Source organism: Peromyscus maniculatus, chromosome 4 (assembly GCF_049852395.1).
Source record: "Peromyscus maniculatus bairdii isolate BWxNUB_F1_BW_parent chromosome 4, HU_Pman_BW_mat_3.1, whole genome shotgun sequence".
Lineage (NCBI taxonomy): Eukaryota > Metazoa > Chordata > Mammalia > Rodentia > Cricetidae > Peromyscus > Peromyscus maniculatus.
Window position 1 is genome coordinate 66,990,510 of NC_134855.1, and position 16,923 is coordinate 67,007,432.

Sequence of the window (16,923 nt, forward strand, 5' to 3'; positions counted from 1 at the left end):
CCTAATGATAAGTTCCTTGTATGCAGCAAGTTGTTTTTCTTCAGACACATTCAATATTGTTTTTTAATTCAGCTTTTGACCACTTCACTATAGTATGTGTTGGTATATGATGTTTGGAATCATTCTGTTAAGTGCCCATTGAGCTTCCAGGATCTTGATTTCTATCTTCTTCTAAAGTATCCTGGAAAACATTAGGCTCTACAGGGATTAGACCACAGAGGCTATGCATGACAATCGAAAAGTTAATATCATATTCAACATCAAATGTTGTTTTTCTCCTAAAGTTAGGAGCAAAATAAGGATGCTCACTTTCCCCACTTCTGTTCAACATCATAATGAAAGGAATCAGGCAAAATAAGAAATAAAAGTCATCTAAATTAGAAAAAAAAATCAAGTTGCCTGTTTGCTGATGATCTTGCAAATTGAAAACCCTAATGATGCCACACAAAAACAAAAACAACAAAAAACTTGCAACCAATAAATTTAATGTGGTTTCAGGTTACAAAATTATTAGATCAAAAATTTCTGCTAAAAATAAATATTTCAAAAATGAAATTTTAAATTCTATTCATAATAGCATAGGAAATTAAATGTTTAGGAGTACATTTAATTGGAAAGATAAAAGCTAAGAGTATGTGTATACTGAGAATTGTAAAACATTGTTGAGTTTCAAAGATGATATCATACCCAAATGCAACAATATTGTATGTTCATATAGTAGAAGAACTAATATAATCAAAATTTCTACATTTTACAAAGTAATCTAGAGATTTGGGGTTGGGGATTTAGCTCAGTGGTAGAGTGCTTCCCTAGCAAGCACAAGGCCCTGGCTTCAGTCCTCAGCTCTGGGGGGAAAAATGTTAAAAACAAAAGGGGGGGGGGGCTGGAGAGATGGCTCAGCAGTTAAGAGCACTGACTGCTCTTCCAGAGGTTCTGAGTTCAATTCTCAGCAACCATATGGTGGCTCACAACCATCATTAACAAGATCTGGCGCCTTCTTCAGAATAAAAAAAAAAAAAAAAGCTGGGCAGTGGTGGCTCACGCCTTTAATCCCAGCACTCGGGAGGCAGAGCCAGGAGGATCTCTGTGAGTTCCAGGCCAGCCTGGGCTACAGAGTGAGTTCCAGGAAAGGCTCAAAGCTACACCAAGAAACCCTGTCTCAAAAAAACAAAAACAAATAAACAAAAAACCCAAAGTAATCTAGAGATTTAACACAATTACTATTAAAATGCCAACATCATTTTCATATAAAAAGAAAACATCCTAAAATATTCATGGAATTATACAAGGTCACGGACAGTCAAAGCAATCTTAAGCAAAAGTAATGTCTGGAGGCACCACACTCCTGAATTTCAGCATATTTTACAAAGCTATGTAATCAAAATGACATGTTAATAGCATTTAAATGTATGTACAGACATAAAGTGGATGAAAATGAAATTCCAAAAATAAAGTCAAGTGTATAGTTTATTGATATTTTACAAAGGTGTTAAGAACACATAATATAATACATGATGGGGGTAGTGAATATCCACATGAAGAAGAATGAAACTGAACACTTTGTTTTCTATCATGAACAAAAAGAAACTCAAAATGTAAAAAAAAAAAAAAAAAAAAAAAAAAGGACTTAAATACAGGGTCTTTAAGCTTTAGGCCTACATTGAGCAACATCTTGGTGACACTGATTGATCACCAATGTCATTAAACTAATAAACTAACTACAAAAAAACCTCTCTCATACAAGAAAGGAAAAAGTTAACAGAGTGAAAAAGGCAATGTGCATAATGGGAAAAATAGTTGCAAACCATACATACGACAAGAGACCAATATCTAGTATATATGAAACATTCAGACAAACCAATATTTTAAAATGGGAAAAGGACTTGTATTTATGTATTTCAAAATGACCAACAAGTTTATGTGTGTTGGGGGAATAGTTATGACCCTTCACAATATGGGTCATAATATGTGGTTATGGGAAGACATAACCACAGTGGGCTATCATCTCACACCTGCTAGATAGCTGTCATCAAAAAGACAAAAGATAGTGCATATCTGTAAGGATATGGTAGTAAAAGAACTTTTCAAAATTTTATGGAACCAAAAATTATTAGAAAACAGTGAGGAAATTCCTCACAAAGTTAAAAATAAAATGACCAAGGAGTGTCAGGTTACATGTCCAAATGTACATGAAAACATTGTCTTAAAATAATATTTATTGTCTCATTTCTATTACATCATTATTCATAACAGTCAAGATAGTGATCAACCTAAGTGTTCGAAATGAATGAATAAATACTGTGGAATAGTGTGTCTTTGCATGCATATAATGAAATACTGTTCAACCTTAAAAGGTAAAGGAAACTGTCATTTTCAATGACATAGACAAACCTAGAGGACATTATGTTAAGTGAACCGAACCAAGCTCTTTTAGATGAATACTGTGTGATCTCACTTATTTGTAGAAGCTAAACATTTCACTCATGAAGGCAGAATGGTAGTTGTCAGGGCTTGAAGTATGGGAGTAACAGGGACATTTGATCAAAAGATTAATATCAAGTTTCAATTAAACAAGAATAGTATGTTCTGGATATCCAATATACAATATGGGGCACATAGCTAATAATAATATGTCATGTTTGAAATTTACTCAGAGAACAGATCTTAAATCTTACCAGAGCAAAACATAATGTAGGAGGTGATTGATTTATTAATTATCTTGATTGTGGTAATCATTCCAAAATTTTTACACACACACACACACACACACACACACACACATGAAATACAGTTTTACTTGACAATGATAGCCCAATAACACTTCACATAACATTATTTTATAACACATATTTAGGTTTTTAGTTTTTAAACAGCAATAAGTATGATTATTATCTTCACAAATCCAATTATTCATTAAAATACAAATTGAGAATAGTTTGGTTTATCTCTGACAGCTCATCACAATGATTAGCATGAAATCAAAGTACAAAAACATGCTAGATGATCAGGCAATGGAAGCACAGAGGGTTAAAAAATCTCAACATGGACTTACAAAAAATGGATATTAGCTCTAAAGTAAAAGATAACCATGCTACAAAGAAGCTAAGAAACATGGAAAGCTCAAGGGGGTGGGGAGACACATAAATCTCACTGTAAAGAGGAAATAGAAGAGACATCACAAGTGGACACGGGGAGGAGTCTGGATTGGCGTGTGCATGGTAACAGGAGTGATAATGGGGGAAGGATGGGAGACAGAGTACTAGGGAAGACAACTGGAATCAAGCATCTAAGGGATGAGCTAGAAATCTAATGCAAGGAAAAGCCCAGGAGTCTATGATGGTGACCCCTCGCTAAGAGTCCTAGCAATGAGAGATATGGAGCCTGAATCCACCATCTCCCATAAGTAGGCAAAACTTCCAGTGGAGGACTGGGGTACCAAACCAGACATATAACCTTTGACTTACAATTTGCCCTGCCCACAAGATATGCTAACATAAAGGTGATGAAGAAATTATAGGAGTGGCCAACCAATGATTGGTCCAGCTTGAGACCCATACCAGGCCTGGAGAGCCAGAACCCAGAAGCTAGAGTCTGGACATCCTAGAGACTTGGGATAGAACCAAACATGACTGGCAAAAAAAAACAGCAAACAGTCAATGAAATGATTCCTAATTATATTCTACAATTCTACTATACTCATAATTCATTGCCTATCCCAATTGTCATCAGAGAGACTTTACCCAGCAACTGATGGAAACAGATGAAAAAAGAGCCACAGCCATATATTATGCAGACCTCAGGTAATCCTGTGGAAGAGAGGGAGAAAGGATTATGAGAGCCAGAAGGGCCAAAAACACTACAAGAAAACCCACAGAATCAACTAATTGTGGCTCATATGGGCTCACAGAGACTCAACCACCAACCAGAGAACTTGCATGGGACTGATTTAGGCCCTCTGCACATATGCTGCAGTTGTATAGCTTGGTCTTGTTGGGGCTCCTAACAGTGGTAGCAGGGGCTGTCTCTGACTCTGTTATCTGCTTTTGGCACCCATCCCTCCTACTGGGTTGCCTTGTCCAGCCTTAATAGGAGAGGAGGTGCCTAATCTTACTGGAACTTGATATGTCATGGCTGGCTAATATACATAGAAGGCCTACCTTTTTCTGAAGAGGAATATATGGGAGGAAAGAGGGGAAAGATTAGAAAAGAGGGAGGGAGAAGAAAATTTGATCAGGCTTGGAAATAATTAATTAATTAATTAATTAATTAATTAATTAAAAAACTGTGAGCTGCAATAAACTCTTCATCCTGAGAAAGAAAGGAGAGAGAGAGAAACAGAGAGAGAGATGGAGGGAGGGAGAAAGGGAAAAAGGAAAAAAGGAAGGAAAGAAGGAAGAAATAAATAAGAAATGAAAGAAGAGCTATTCCTAAGCTGCAGCTTGTAATTTCTCATGGAAATTAAAGTAGTTATCCTGAAATACAAGAGACTAGAATCCCTTGGGGATAGACAGCAAACTGACACACATGAGGAAGTGTGGAGTTCATGGATCTCATTATTGTCTCCTGATGGCCCATCCACACATGTCAGTCTGGAAGCATAAGAATGCACAGGACCAAACCAGAAGAATATTGCAGCATTGAGAAGAGGAGGTGGATGCAAATTCCCACTTCCAATCAAGAAGTTATTTACAATTGACACCTGCTGGGAAAGGGAGAATCAGTTTCCTTCAGTAAAGTGTCCCTGGATATATCAACCATTCTCCAGGATAGGCCCCATGCCCAGGAGTAGCTGGTCAACACAAAACACACTCCATATTTTATTTTGTTTGGTTTTGTATACGTTCTATGCTTTTTGGTTTGGTTTGGTTTCTCTTATTTTTTTTATTTGCTTGTTTGTTTTGATTTTTGGTTTTTGTTTTGGATTTTTATGAGAGAGAGAGAGAGAAAGAGCATGTAATTGGGTGGGTAGGGAGATGGAAAGATTCTGGAAGGAATTGGGGAAGGGAAAGAATATAATCAAAATATACTGTATAAAAAATTAAGAAAAAAAGACCCAAAAGAGCATGTTAAAATTTAAAAACTGACCTCTTTTGTATCAAACAACTTGAAAATAAGCTGAGAGCACTATAGAGTTGTTCCCAGCATCCCCAGGCTGCATTTCTAACCAACATTCTCAAGTGTCTTAGGTACCCTGGTGTCTTATTGATTTACATATATATTTTGTACTTCTGCCAGATTGATTTTCATTCACCTTTTGTAGTCAGACTTTCTTTTAGACTGCCAACTCCCCAGTAACGACATGGAGACTCTATTAATCATGAATTCTTGGACTTACCTTAGACTTGCTAACAACTAGCTCTTGAAACTTAAATTAACCCATTTATATTAATCTACATTTTGCTACATGACTCATTATCCATGCTGTATAGCCAACTTCCCTATGTCTTGCTGGCAAATCCTCTGCTTCTTAGATCTTCTGAGAGTTCCTATCTCCCTCTAGAAGTTCTCTATCCTCTCCTGTATAGTTATTAGCCATTCAGCTGTTTATTAAACCAATCAATAATCTGTGACACATCTTTACACAGTGCACAAAAAGATTATTCCACAACAACCTTTGATTATTAATTCTGGTTTTAACCATCCCTTTCTGCTATCTATATCTTATTTGTCTGTACCTTGCCTTCTTAGAAGTGGTGTCCCACCTTCTGGTTCCGGAATCTAATTCCTGCTTATTTATCAACATTTTTTATGAAGGAATGGAGACTAAGCCTTCACCCTTGAGTGTACAGCATAACATTTGCATCTCTTCTACAAACCCCCTCTAAATAATGGTTCATCATCTGACTGTGCATTTTCTGTGAAGCTTAATAAAATGCCAGGATATGCCTAATCAAAAACTCATGACATATCTCTTCCAGATCTAAATGTGGTTCTGCTTGCATTTAATTTTGACTGTAGTTTCTAACAACGTGTGTGTTTTTGCGCAACAGAGGAAATATCTACTAGAACTAATTTCATTGAATTACATTGATTTCTTTATGGGTAGGTTCTGACTGAGTTCATTTGTTACCTTTGTAGGCAGATTTCAGTAATTATCCTAGGACCCTTTAATTTCCCAAGTCTGCTGGTCTGCTCTGTGATGAGTATATTCTGCTAGTATTAGTCCCCTGCAGCTGACTGTCAATGCAAGAAAAACTTCCTTGTTCAGTAGTTTCAGTGCATATTTGCATGAGCACACGCACACACAAAAACACAGACATCATCATCATCATCATCCATCACCACCATCATCATCCCAGTGGAAGGTTTGAAGCTTGTTAACTTCTCAAAGGAGTTTATTTTGTACTAGGTTCTATCCAGGCCTTAGAAAACACAATGAACTTCATTATTCAACAGAAAACAACCATGCCTTTCTGTTATTGAAATCTTAGTGTTCATGGAGGAGCCTAGTCTAAAAAATATATACCTTTCTTAGAAATTTGTCATATAATATCTGGGTATCATTACTGCTCTATCATAAACACCCTAATAAAATTATTCATTATTTTATTTTATCTGCTCAACTCAAGGATGATTTGTAGTTTGTCTCCCGATTGGATTTCAACCAATAAAATATAACAGAATGGAAGGCTTATAGGTATAAAATGAACGGTATATCTTTTTGCTACATGACCAATATTTAATAGACAACAAAATTTGCAAAATAAAAAATTAATGTGGACCCCAGGATCTAAAGTTAAACATTAAATATGTTAGTTTCATTATCATTAATGATCAGCAATCTCAATATTACATAAAGTTATTACTATCAAAACTAATATTCTAGGTTCAAACTTTTTTTTTGTTTTGTTTTGTTTTTTTCGAGACAGGGTTTCTCTGTGTAGCTTTGCGCCTTTCCTGGAGCTCACTTGGTAGCTCAGGCTGGCCTCGAACTCACAGAGATCCGCCTGGCTTGCCTCCCGAGTGCTGGGATTAAAGGCGTGCGCCACCTTCGCCCGGCAGGTTCAAACTTTTTAGAATCTAGAAATGTTTCAGATTTTCAGTCACTTTACAGATATTTGCTGATTCAGAAGCACTTAGTTGTGATGACAGACATATGAGACAGGAGAACATAAATATGGATGATAGCCCAAGTTAAAATTTTCACTGAAATAGCTATATCCAAATAAAATCCAATTCTACATTATAGTTGACATTCTCATTTCTAGAGCAAAAAAAAAAAATGGTGGCCAAGAGTCCATGTATTGTCTCTATATGTAAAGTTCAATGATGTTTAATTTTTATCTGAACTTACTTTTTTTCTCCAGAGCTTCCTTATTGCATTTTTTACCTCAGCATTCCTCAGGGTATAGATTAATGGATTCAACATAGGAGCCACCATAGTATAAAAGACAGCGACAGCCTTATCAAGTGGCAGAGTGGTCACTGGACGTAGATACACAAATATGCAAGGAATAAAGAATAAAACCACTACTGTGATGTGAGACACACAGGTGGAGAGGGCTTTGCGCCTGCCCTCCGAGCTATAGTTCTTTAGAGAGCGCAAGATGATCACATAGGATCCCATCAAAAGGAGGAAGTTAAACAGGCAGATGAACCCACTGTTGGCAGCAACAAAGAGACCAAGGGTATGCGTGTCCATACAGACAAGTTCCAACAATGGGTACAAGTCACACATAAAATGGTCTATGATGTTGGGGCCACAGAAGGGCAGCCAGACGGTAAAGAGGATCTGAACAGTTGCATGGATAAACCCTCCAGTCCAGGCCACTCCCACCAGGAGAATGCATAGCTTCTGGCTCATGATGGTCATATAATGCAGAGGTTTGCAGATGGCCACATAGCGGTCATAAGCCATCACTGTCAAGAGGATGATCTCAGTAGCACCAAAAATGTGCTCAGCATAGACTTGTGCCATGCATCCATTAAAAGAGATGACTTTCTTCTCTTGAAGGGAGTCCACAATCAGCTTTGGAGCTGAAGAGGAAGTGTAAATCGTATCTATCAAGGAAAGGTGGCTCAGGAAGAAGTACATGGGGGAGCTCAGAGCCTGGCTGTTGATGATGGTGACCACAATGAGCAGGTTGCCTGAAACTGTTACCAGGTACAGAACCAAAAACGTCACGAACACTGCTTTCTGCATTTGGGGGTTCTGTGTAAGACCTATCAAGATGAACTCAGTCACGTTCCTTTTATTCTCCATCTGTGTAGTATGGTTAATTTGTTTTAATCCAAAAAGATATACTTTATCTTTAGGAAAAAAGAAAGGAGAAAATTGTAAAATAATTAAATAGTCCCAAACTCGAATCTTAAAAATTCTACCAGATCACACATTAGAACTAGTCTTCCCCAAACTCCATAAAATAGGTCAAACATTTTTTTAGTTGACTTTCCTAGTCTTTATTTTTTTAATTCAAAGAAATTCTTAAAAGACCTAGAACACTCCAAAGGAAGGTCATTACCTACAGTCAGAAGAGCAGTTGCAAACTTCACTTTTATATCAGAATGAGGTAACAGAGTAATCATTAGCAGCAAAAATTTTGGAGATTAGCAAGACATATATACATACACACACACACATATATATATATTATTATATGTGATAAGGTAATTTACAACCATGAAATAGTCCCTAAATACTAGTTCTAGTTATGTAAATTTAACAGAAGTAAAAAGTTAATGGTAATAATTATGTAATTAGTACTTGAAGATTCTGTCAAATACTAATATGCATATTTCAGGAATAATATTAAATTTTGAAGTTTTCACATAAAATTTTATATAGACTGTGAGTGACTGATGTTAAAACACAAGTATATTTGTTCCATTTTCTTCACATCTTTGCAGAAATGGAAGGAACTTGAAGTGAAATAAGTCAAATATTAATAGCATACATTCTCTCTTGTAAGTGGATGCTAAAACCAGCATTTATATAAGGGTACAAGTAGAAATGGAAGACAAGGGGCTCGAGAACAGGTACTAAACAAGTAAATACCCAGAGATGGTGCTGACACAGACTCCACAGCACAGTGGATGACTACAGTTCACAGGAATATATCATCTGTTTTATGAAGATCTGAGAGGAACTCAATCTCCAGATACAGAGGTGAGAATAAGAGGGAAATATTAATGGCCCTGACTTGATCAGTACATACTATGCAAATATGTTGAAAAAAAACACATTGTGCCCCATTAATATATGCAATTATTGCATGTTAATCAAAAATAAGGTAGAAGCTGGAGGAGCTGCTCGGTGGTTAAGCGTGAACGCTGCTCCTGCAGAGGAGCTCAGTTCAGTTCCTAGCACCCACATCAAATGGTTCACAATCAAACACAATTCCAGCTCCAGGCAATTCTGAATTCCTCTCATCACAGAAACCCTCATTCACATGTGCACGTACAAATAGACACACACCCAATTTTTCAAAAAATAAAAAATAAAAGCATAATAATGTTTCATAGCCATTCAAAACATTTATTAAAAAATTAATTACTTAAAATATTGAGGGCATTTACTCCAAAATATAAGATTATGGGTGACTTGTTATTTCTTTCTTTAATTTTTCATCATTTTCCAAATTAGCATAGACTGCTAATTTTATGACCAGAAAATAACTTTGATTTCTGTATTTAGTACTATACTTAAAAATAGGAGTATTCAAAGCTGAGTAAAATAAGACACAATAAATATAAAGTATTATACATTGGCACATTGTGGAAATCCAACTAATAGTATCTGAATGTAGCTAAAAGGTAATGGAGTGTTCTCATAAAACTGTGCTTGTCAATGCACCAAATGAACATAAGACAAGGACAGGAATGAGCACTAGTGAATTGGCACTCAGGACAGAGGATGAGAGTGCCCTGGTCACCACACACAGAACTTAGAAACACCCTGTATGTCATCTTTATTCTACAATCAAATACAGGCTTTCATTTGAACTCATGCCATTAGTCAGCACTTTACTTGAGCAGTAAATAAGTCAAGCCTGAATAATCTACCAGAATTCACTTAATAACAAAATCTGTTTCATTTACTTGATGAAGAATGCAGATATCACTCAAACATCATGATATTACTTAAAACTGCTTTGTCATTATCAGTTTTCATTTTTTCCTGGGCGTCAAATTTCTTTTTTTTTTAATGTGTTCAGACACAGGAGAACTGTGGAGGGTAAGATAAATTTTCCCCATCACATGTGGTCATGAAACATACTGAAGTCTGTGGGAAAGAGTTGCCTTTCCAAGCAACTTCAAGAATACTTCACTGAGATTCAGACCTCTAAGCCCAGGATCACAGCCTCCCTTCTAAATAGCCCAAAGTATCAGAGAATCCTCCCAGGAACAAAAACCCCTGAGAATAATAAGGAGTGCATTTTTTTTAATTGCCAGGTCTTCTCTAGAGAAGTTAATCCTTGGAATAACAAAGACTGGACTAATAAATATTTATAAATTCTAGAATGTAAATGCCCAAATCATATTTCATGATCAAAACCAAACATAACCCAAAACAGCACTCATTCAGTTAGTAATTATATTTCCTTCCAATTTTCAAGTAATCTAAATATATTTTAATTCTTTTCAAGTATTTAGATTCCTCCTTTTCCTTCACACCATGCAGACACAAAGACAAGCTGAACAACTCAGACATATGTCAAAACTGATGTCTTTGATGCTCTATGGCATATTAAAGGAATAAATGAGTTTTGTTCCCTGTCCTGGTCCAAAGACTAATAGCATACCCTGTGGTGTTTGCAGAGGAGCAAGAAGAAACTGGTCTTCCACAAAAGGAAAGACTGCAACGGAGAGGCAAGGACAAACATGGACAACCTCATCTCACACTGAGAAAACCTGGTCACCTATTTCAACTCCTCTGCTCAGATATTGGGCCATGAACCCTTTGCTGCACTCTGCTTTTCCACCTTTGTGGCAGCATGCTGAGGCTCGCATGTCCTGCACAAGCTTCCTGTGGGACATCCTTACACTGAGCACTGGCCACGTAATTGGCACCATACTAAGTGATTTGTGGGTAGTATTTCACCTATTCTTTTCAACAGTGTCAAAAGGTTTAGACACCATTAAATTGAGATTTTAAAGAAAAGAAGACTAGACTGTGATTAGAAAATAAAGAACTTACCTAAAGTCCCAGTGATAAAATGTGAAGGAGCCTGTATCCAAATCCAGGATGTCTGTCTCTAGCTCTTTAGCATTTACTCAGTGCCAGCAATCTCCAGTGAAGATCAGTTTACTTTGAGGGTCAGCATTGCCAAAACCCAGAGAAGTGAGACAGTACCTTAAAGCCAGCAGCTGTGGTCACAGGGAAGCTCCAGAGTCCTCCACTAAGCTGCAAAAGAAAGTCAGATGGTAATGAGTCAGGCTTCCAGTCTGCAAGCCTCCAGAACTGCTAAGAAATGCCTGGGTACCTTGTAATTATCAACTTGTACATACTTTAAAGTTGAGGAGCCAAGGGCCAGGCAGGTGAATTTCAAGGAACCAGAGCTTATCAGTCAGTGACAGAGGACAAGAACAGCCTAGGTCCACTAAACTCTAACACTGGTATTTTCTGCCTCTGCATCTCACCTTTCATAGGATGATACAATGTAAATATATACAAGGAAACAAGAGACCTAAAGGAGAGAGCTTAACTTCCTTCCACTTCCTATTTATCAATACCTTTCTCTATTCTCAACTTAAGGTCACAGATACTTAGTCACGTAACTGGAAACTGATCTACTATTGTAAGGGCAAGCCCTCACTGCTTAATACAATACCCAAGAACATTTGATGAGGTCAAAATGAAAGTGTCTCTGAGCCTGAACTTCTAATTCAGATTCCCAATCACAGCAGAAAATATCCTTTCCCATGCCAGATTCTGAATTTTTAGTGCATTCATCTCTGAACCTCAGTGTCAGAATTGAAATAATTCTTTGGAAAAACAGAATTCAAACGCTAATCCTCTCCCTCCTGTTCTGACCTGTCTCAACTGTAGTGAAGAGCCAAAGAGCCTTATTTGATTCTCAGTTGCATTCTGGGTCTCCTCCTCTTGGTAAAAGTTGGTATTTTCCTTCTCTTGAATCTCTGAGAACAGCTACATTTTTTCTGGAAAACATGTGACTGTGTAAGTCAGTAGACTATCCAGACCAGCATTTCCTATGCCCTACTCAGCTGTAAACTCTCAGTAACCCACTCAACTACTTCAGTCTCTCTATACTCTTCCCATGCTCAAACCCTAGAGATGAGCTTTTGCAATTTCATGAACTGTAAGCATCTTTCTAATAGATTTAATACACATACATATCCATATATACCGTTCAAAGGAACAAATACTTTAGCAAAATCTGAAAACATTCAAAAGTCATTGTTTTGATGAAATCAACTACAAATTTCTTATGGGGGAGGTTAGAAATATTAAATTAAATTTAAATATTAAAAATCAGAATTCTGGGAAACTTACTGTAGGTCCTGCTGTAGTTGAGGAGAATGTCCAGTGTCATCAGAAACAGAGTATTTATTTCATACAACTACTTAAACAGTATTGTATGTAATGTATGCACCCCCTAATCCACAATGACTAAACAATACTTCAGGGCAGAGACTGTCAATTGACACAAATTTTAAATGCATTTAACAAGCATTTTCAAGTCTTGATGGCTTTGTAACTCCCATCAAAAGAAAATGCACTATTGAATTAGACACTCACAGATCTCCCTACTAAAGGGGATCTTCTAATCTTCCTTACCTAGATCAAGTTACAAAGCAAGACACAAATGTCGACCCTTTAATTCTTCCAGTGGAAGAAGAATGAAACCATGTATAGAAAGGCTACTGAGTGCTTTATTAAAGGGCAAGTCTGTCTCACCTTTACCCTCCCAGGATTAATTATTTCTATTTTTTTGAAGAGTTTGTCTTAGGAACAGATATTTGGTAGTACTTATCTGTAAACAATTCACGTGATTAGTTCTTTTTCCTGCAGTTGAAACTAATTTATGAACAGTCCATATCTCTGGTCTGGAATATTGTTATGAAGCACATATCACATAAGCCCTTGAGGACCATGATTGGGACATGAAGGACTCTCACTACTGTATGGATAACAACCTGGGGTTTTGCTCACTGTGTGTCCCTGGGGGAACTTCCTTGCAGTCTGAGATCTTGTGTGAGACGGAGACACTTAATCCCTCAACTGTTCTAGAATGCATCAGTACTCTTTCTGTCCATAGGAATGAGTTTTGGAAACTGGTGGAGTTTTAAGCAACGTAATATCTACTGTCAAATTTCCCTATGTAGAAACCAAAACTTTGTCCTGTTTTCAGTACCATCCCATTGACATTATTTTAGAGGTCTAGGCTTTCCAGTGACTCCTCAATGGAAAAAGCATTACTCCTATAAAAAAAAAAAAAAGATAAGCAGGTTTCATTTACGAATATATGTACATATACATATGCATGTTACAATAATTAATGAAAAAAGAGGCCATGAATTTGAAAGAATTCTAGGAAAGGTATATGAAACCTTTCATGGCAGTATGAAAGTGGAGGGGGAAACGATGTAATTATATTATAATCTAAAATGTAATTAAAAATTTATTGTATATAAAAAATTTTAATTTTAAAAATTCTAAAAAAAAAATCAAATTTTCTTCATACATAACATCACCAAGACCATGGAGGTTTCCATAATTGTCCCAACATCTGGAAAACACATAGTATGACACTTTCTCTGCATCCTGAAGCTTATTGCTAAATCACCTATCCTAAAAGTTTAAATAGCTGTTATCATTTCTTATATGGTTAGGGAGTGGATGGAGAGCAAGTAATAACAGCAACAATAGCCGCTGTCAATATTCATTACCGTAATTACTAAGCTGTGTCCTAATTAGTAAGTGCTTTTTGTATTAATAGGATGTACTCCATTGAATGATTTTTATTGAACAATTTTCATTGCTGGGTTAAAACTGACTTGGATGTAATCTAAAATAAATTCATAACTACTAGATATCCTATAGAATTTTTATTGGATTTTTACATCTATTTTCATGTATTAGTATTTCATGTACTAGTATAGTATTAATTTCTCTTAGCAGCTTTGTTTGATTTTGGCACTAAAATACCATGTCAGAATCACAGAATAAGTTGGGAAGAGTTGCTCCCTTAAATATTTTTGGAAGAGTTAATGAGAGATTGGGGTTTTCTTTGTTCTTTGCCCCTCCATTATATTCAGGCTAAATTACATCACTCTCCTATGTCACTACTTTCACTATAGACAAAAAAATACCTAGTATTTTCTGCTCATTCCTAAGACAGGAGAATAGTGGATATCACCATAGTAGTGGCTGAGTATTCAGGGTTCGACAGACCAATATCTTTTTGAGGGACAATGACATTTTTCTATGTATTAAATTCTTGAATTATTTCAGAATAGTACCATAATTCTTGTGTGTTTCTTTGTGAGGTCTTCTTTAGATATTTCAGAGGAAGACAAAGGCCTTGAAACCTCATTGTCTAATATCCCAAGTCTCTAAATATTGACAGCCTTACCTCAGAGTTTGAGTTCAGAATTGTGATTATCAGGGTAGGTTTGAAGAAATAGCTGTATGTATCCCCAGTCTCTTTTGTGTAGTTTTCTTGAGGCTTAGCTTACTCAGCGCTCATCCTGTGCTAGAAAAAACCCTACTGCGCTCTTGTGTGTCCCCATTTCTGTTCTGTGTTAAGAGTATTGTGTTAGTGGTACTCCCCATTTCATCTCTTTATATAAATACAACATCCTTGACCAATAGGTGTTCCTAGGATGACAAAGGATCAAAGGACAACACTTTTCAAGTTAGACTAGACAGAAATGTTTGATTTCTTGAAGTTCTGTGTACTTGTTGTCTTTATACACAACATCCATTTATATTCACTGTTTTATATGACCAAAAATCAAATATGTTAAAACATTCAACATTTATAAAAGAGAGGTTGGAAGGACTTAACTCTCTTTCAGTGCTCACATGTTTTGCTGCCTAGGAAATATGTATAAAATGACCATATGGATTTAAACTCATTGAAAAAGAATTCTATCACAAAAGTATATTAATAGTAACCACATCCTTTCACAGATTATGTTATAATTTTATAAAATTCAATTACTTTTTGATTTTTTGAGGAATTCTCTTACTCAGCCACAGGGTCTAATAGTATCACTCTCCCCACTGGGTGCTGAGGCCTCATCCTGCTCAAATTCAGAAAGTCTTTTCCTGCATCACCTGCTATATTATTTTTGCTATTTGAAATGTTATGTGCTTTAATGGAGAAATGCAGATTCAGCTTTAGTTTTCTTTTTTGTTCCAACATAGTATTTTTTATTGATTCTTTGGGAATTTTGCATCATGAACCCCAATCCTGCTCATTTCTTAGTTCATCCATGTTCTTTGAGGGGTTGTAACGTCTCCCCAAAGTAAAATAAAAATTAACAACAACAAAAAAATCTGCTTGACTTCTCTGGACAACAAACCTACCTCATCCATGCTAGGGTTTTGGATGCCTCCACTTGTACAGGTCAGGTTCATGCAGTCACAGTTGCTATGAGTATATGCAAGCAGTTTCCCTATCATGCCCTGAAAACACTTTTTTTATTAAAAAAAAATTCTTTCCTTTTACATAGCAAACGCTGTTCTACCTCTCTCCCCTTCTCCTGCTCTCCCCACATCTACCTCTATACCACTCATCCCCTCCTCATAGAGGGTAAGGCCTCCCTTGGGTAGTCAACACAGGCTGGCACACCAAGTTGGGGCTGGACCTAGACCTCCCCCTTGCATCAAAGCTGAGTAAGGCATTGCACCATAGGGAAGGGGCTCTAAAAAGCCAGTTCATGTAATTAGGATAAGTCCTGGTCCCATTGCCAGGGGACCCACAAACATCAAGCCATGCAACTTTCACTAGGGATTGGTCCCATGCTGGCTCCCCAGCTGGCAGTCCAGAGTCCGTGAGCTCCCACTAGTTGGGGCAGCTATCTCTGTGGTTTTTCCCATCATGATTCTGATCCCCCTTGCTCTTATAATCCTTCCTCCCTCTCTTCAACTGAACTCCAGGATTTTGGCCGAGTGCTTGGTTGTGGATCTCTGCATCTACTTCCATCAGTCACTGAACGTAGGTTCTATGGTGACAGTTAGGGTAGACACCAACTCAAGTGCAGGGGAAGACTAGTTCAAGCATTCCTCTCCACCATTCCTTTGAGTCTTAGCTGGGGACAATCTTGTAAGTTCCTGGGGTCTGAAAACATTCTTTTACTACAAATTTCCACTATCTTTAGTTCATACAATCTTCCCATACCATCTTCAGCTGTGATCCCTGAACCTTGTGGGTAGTATGTATGGTACAGTTGTCTGAATTAGAGCTAAGCATTCCACAGCTTCCTATTCTCTGCATGGCAGCCAGTTGTGGAACTTTATATTAATTGCCGTGTGCATAAAAACAGCTTGTTTTATGAGAGTTGATAAATGTACTTAGTAAAAAGAAAGGCACATTGGGAATATATGAAATCTATAGATTCTTTTGGTAGGATGGCCATTTCCACAACAATAATCCTAACAATCCATGAGCATGAGAGGTCTTTCCATCTTCTGATATCTTCTTCAATTTCTTTCTTTCTCAGTTTTTGTTGTATGGAGTCTTTCACCTCCTTTGTTATATTAATTTTAGGGTTGTTTTTTTTTAAGTTACTGTGAATGGAATTGTTTCCCTGATTTCTTTATTGGGATATTTGTCTTTGGAGAACAGGAAGGTTGATGGTTTTCTGTGGTGGTAATCTAATTGTATTGAAATATTATTTTGATTTGTACTGAAATATTAATTTGATTGTATGTTAATAAATAAAGTTGTCTGGGGGTCAGAGCTATTAGAGCCATAGCAAGAGTGTGGCGGTGGTGGCACACGCCTTTAATCC

The 16,923-nt window shown here is 36.8% G+C and overlaps 1 protein-coding gene across 1 annotated transcript; it reads right to left on the minus strand.

Moving 5' to 3' along the window:
• Positions 1-7,267: 7,267 nt before the first annotated feature.
• Positions 7,268-8,215, minus strand: LOC102907841 (olfactory receptor 4C12). Its single transcript, XM_006998321.4, has one exon. It carries the CDS (start codon positions 8,201-8,203, stop codon positions 7,274-7,276), a length of 930 nt encoding a protein of 309 aa, XP_006998383.3. The 5' UTR covers positions 8,204-8,215; the 3' UTR covers positions 7,268-7,273.
• Between the last annotated feature and the right edge of the window lie 8,708 nt (positions 8,216-16,923).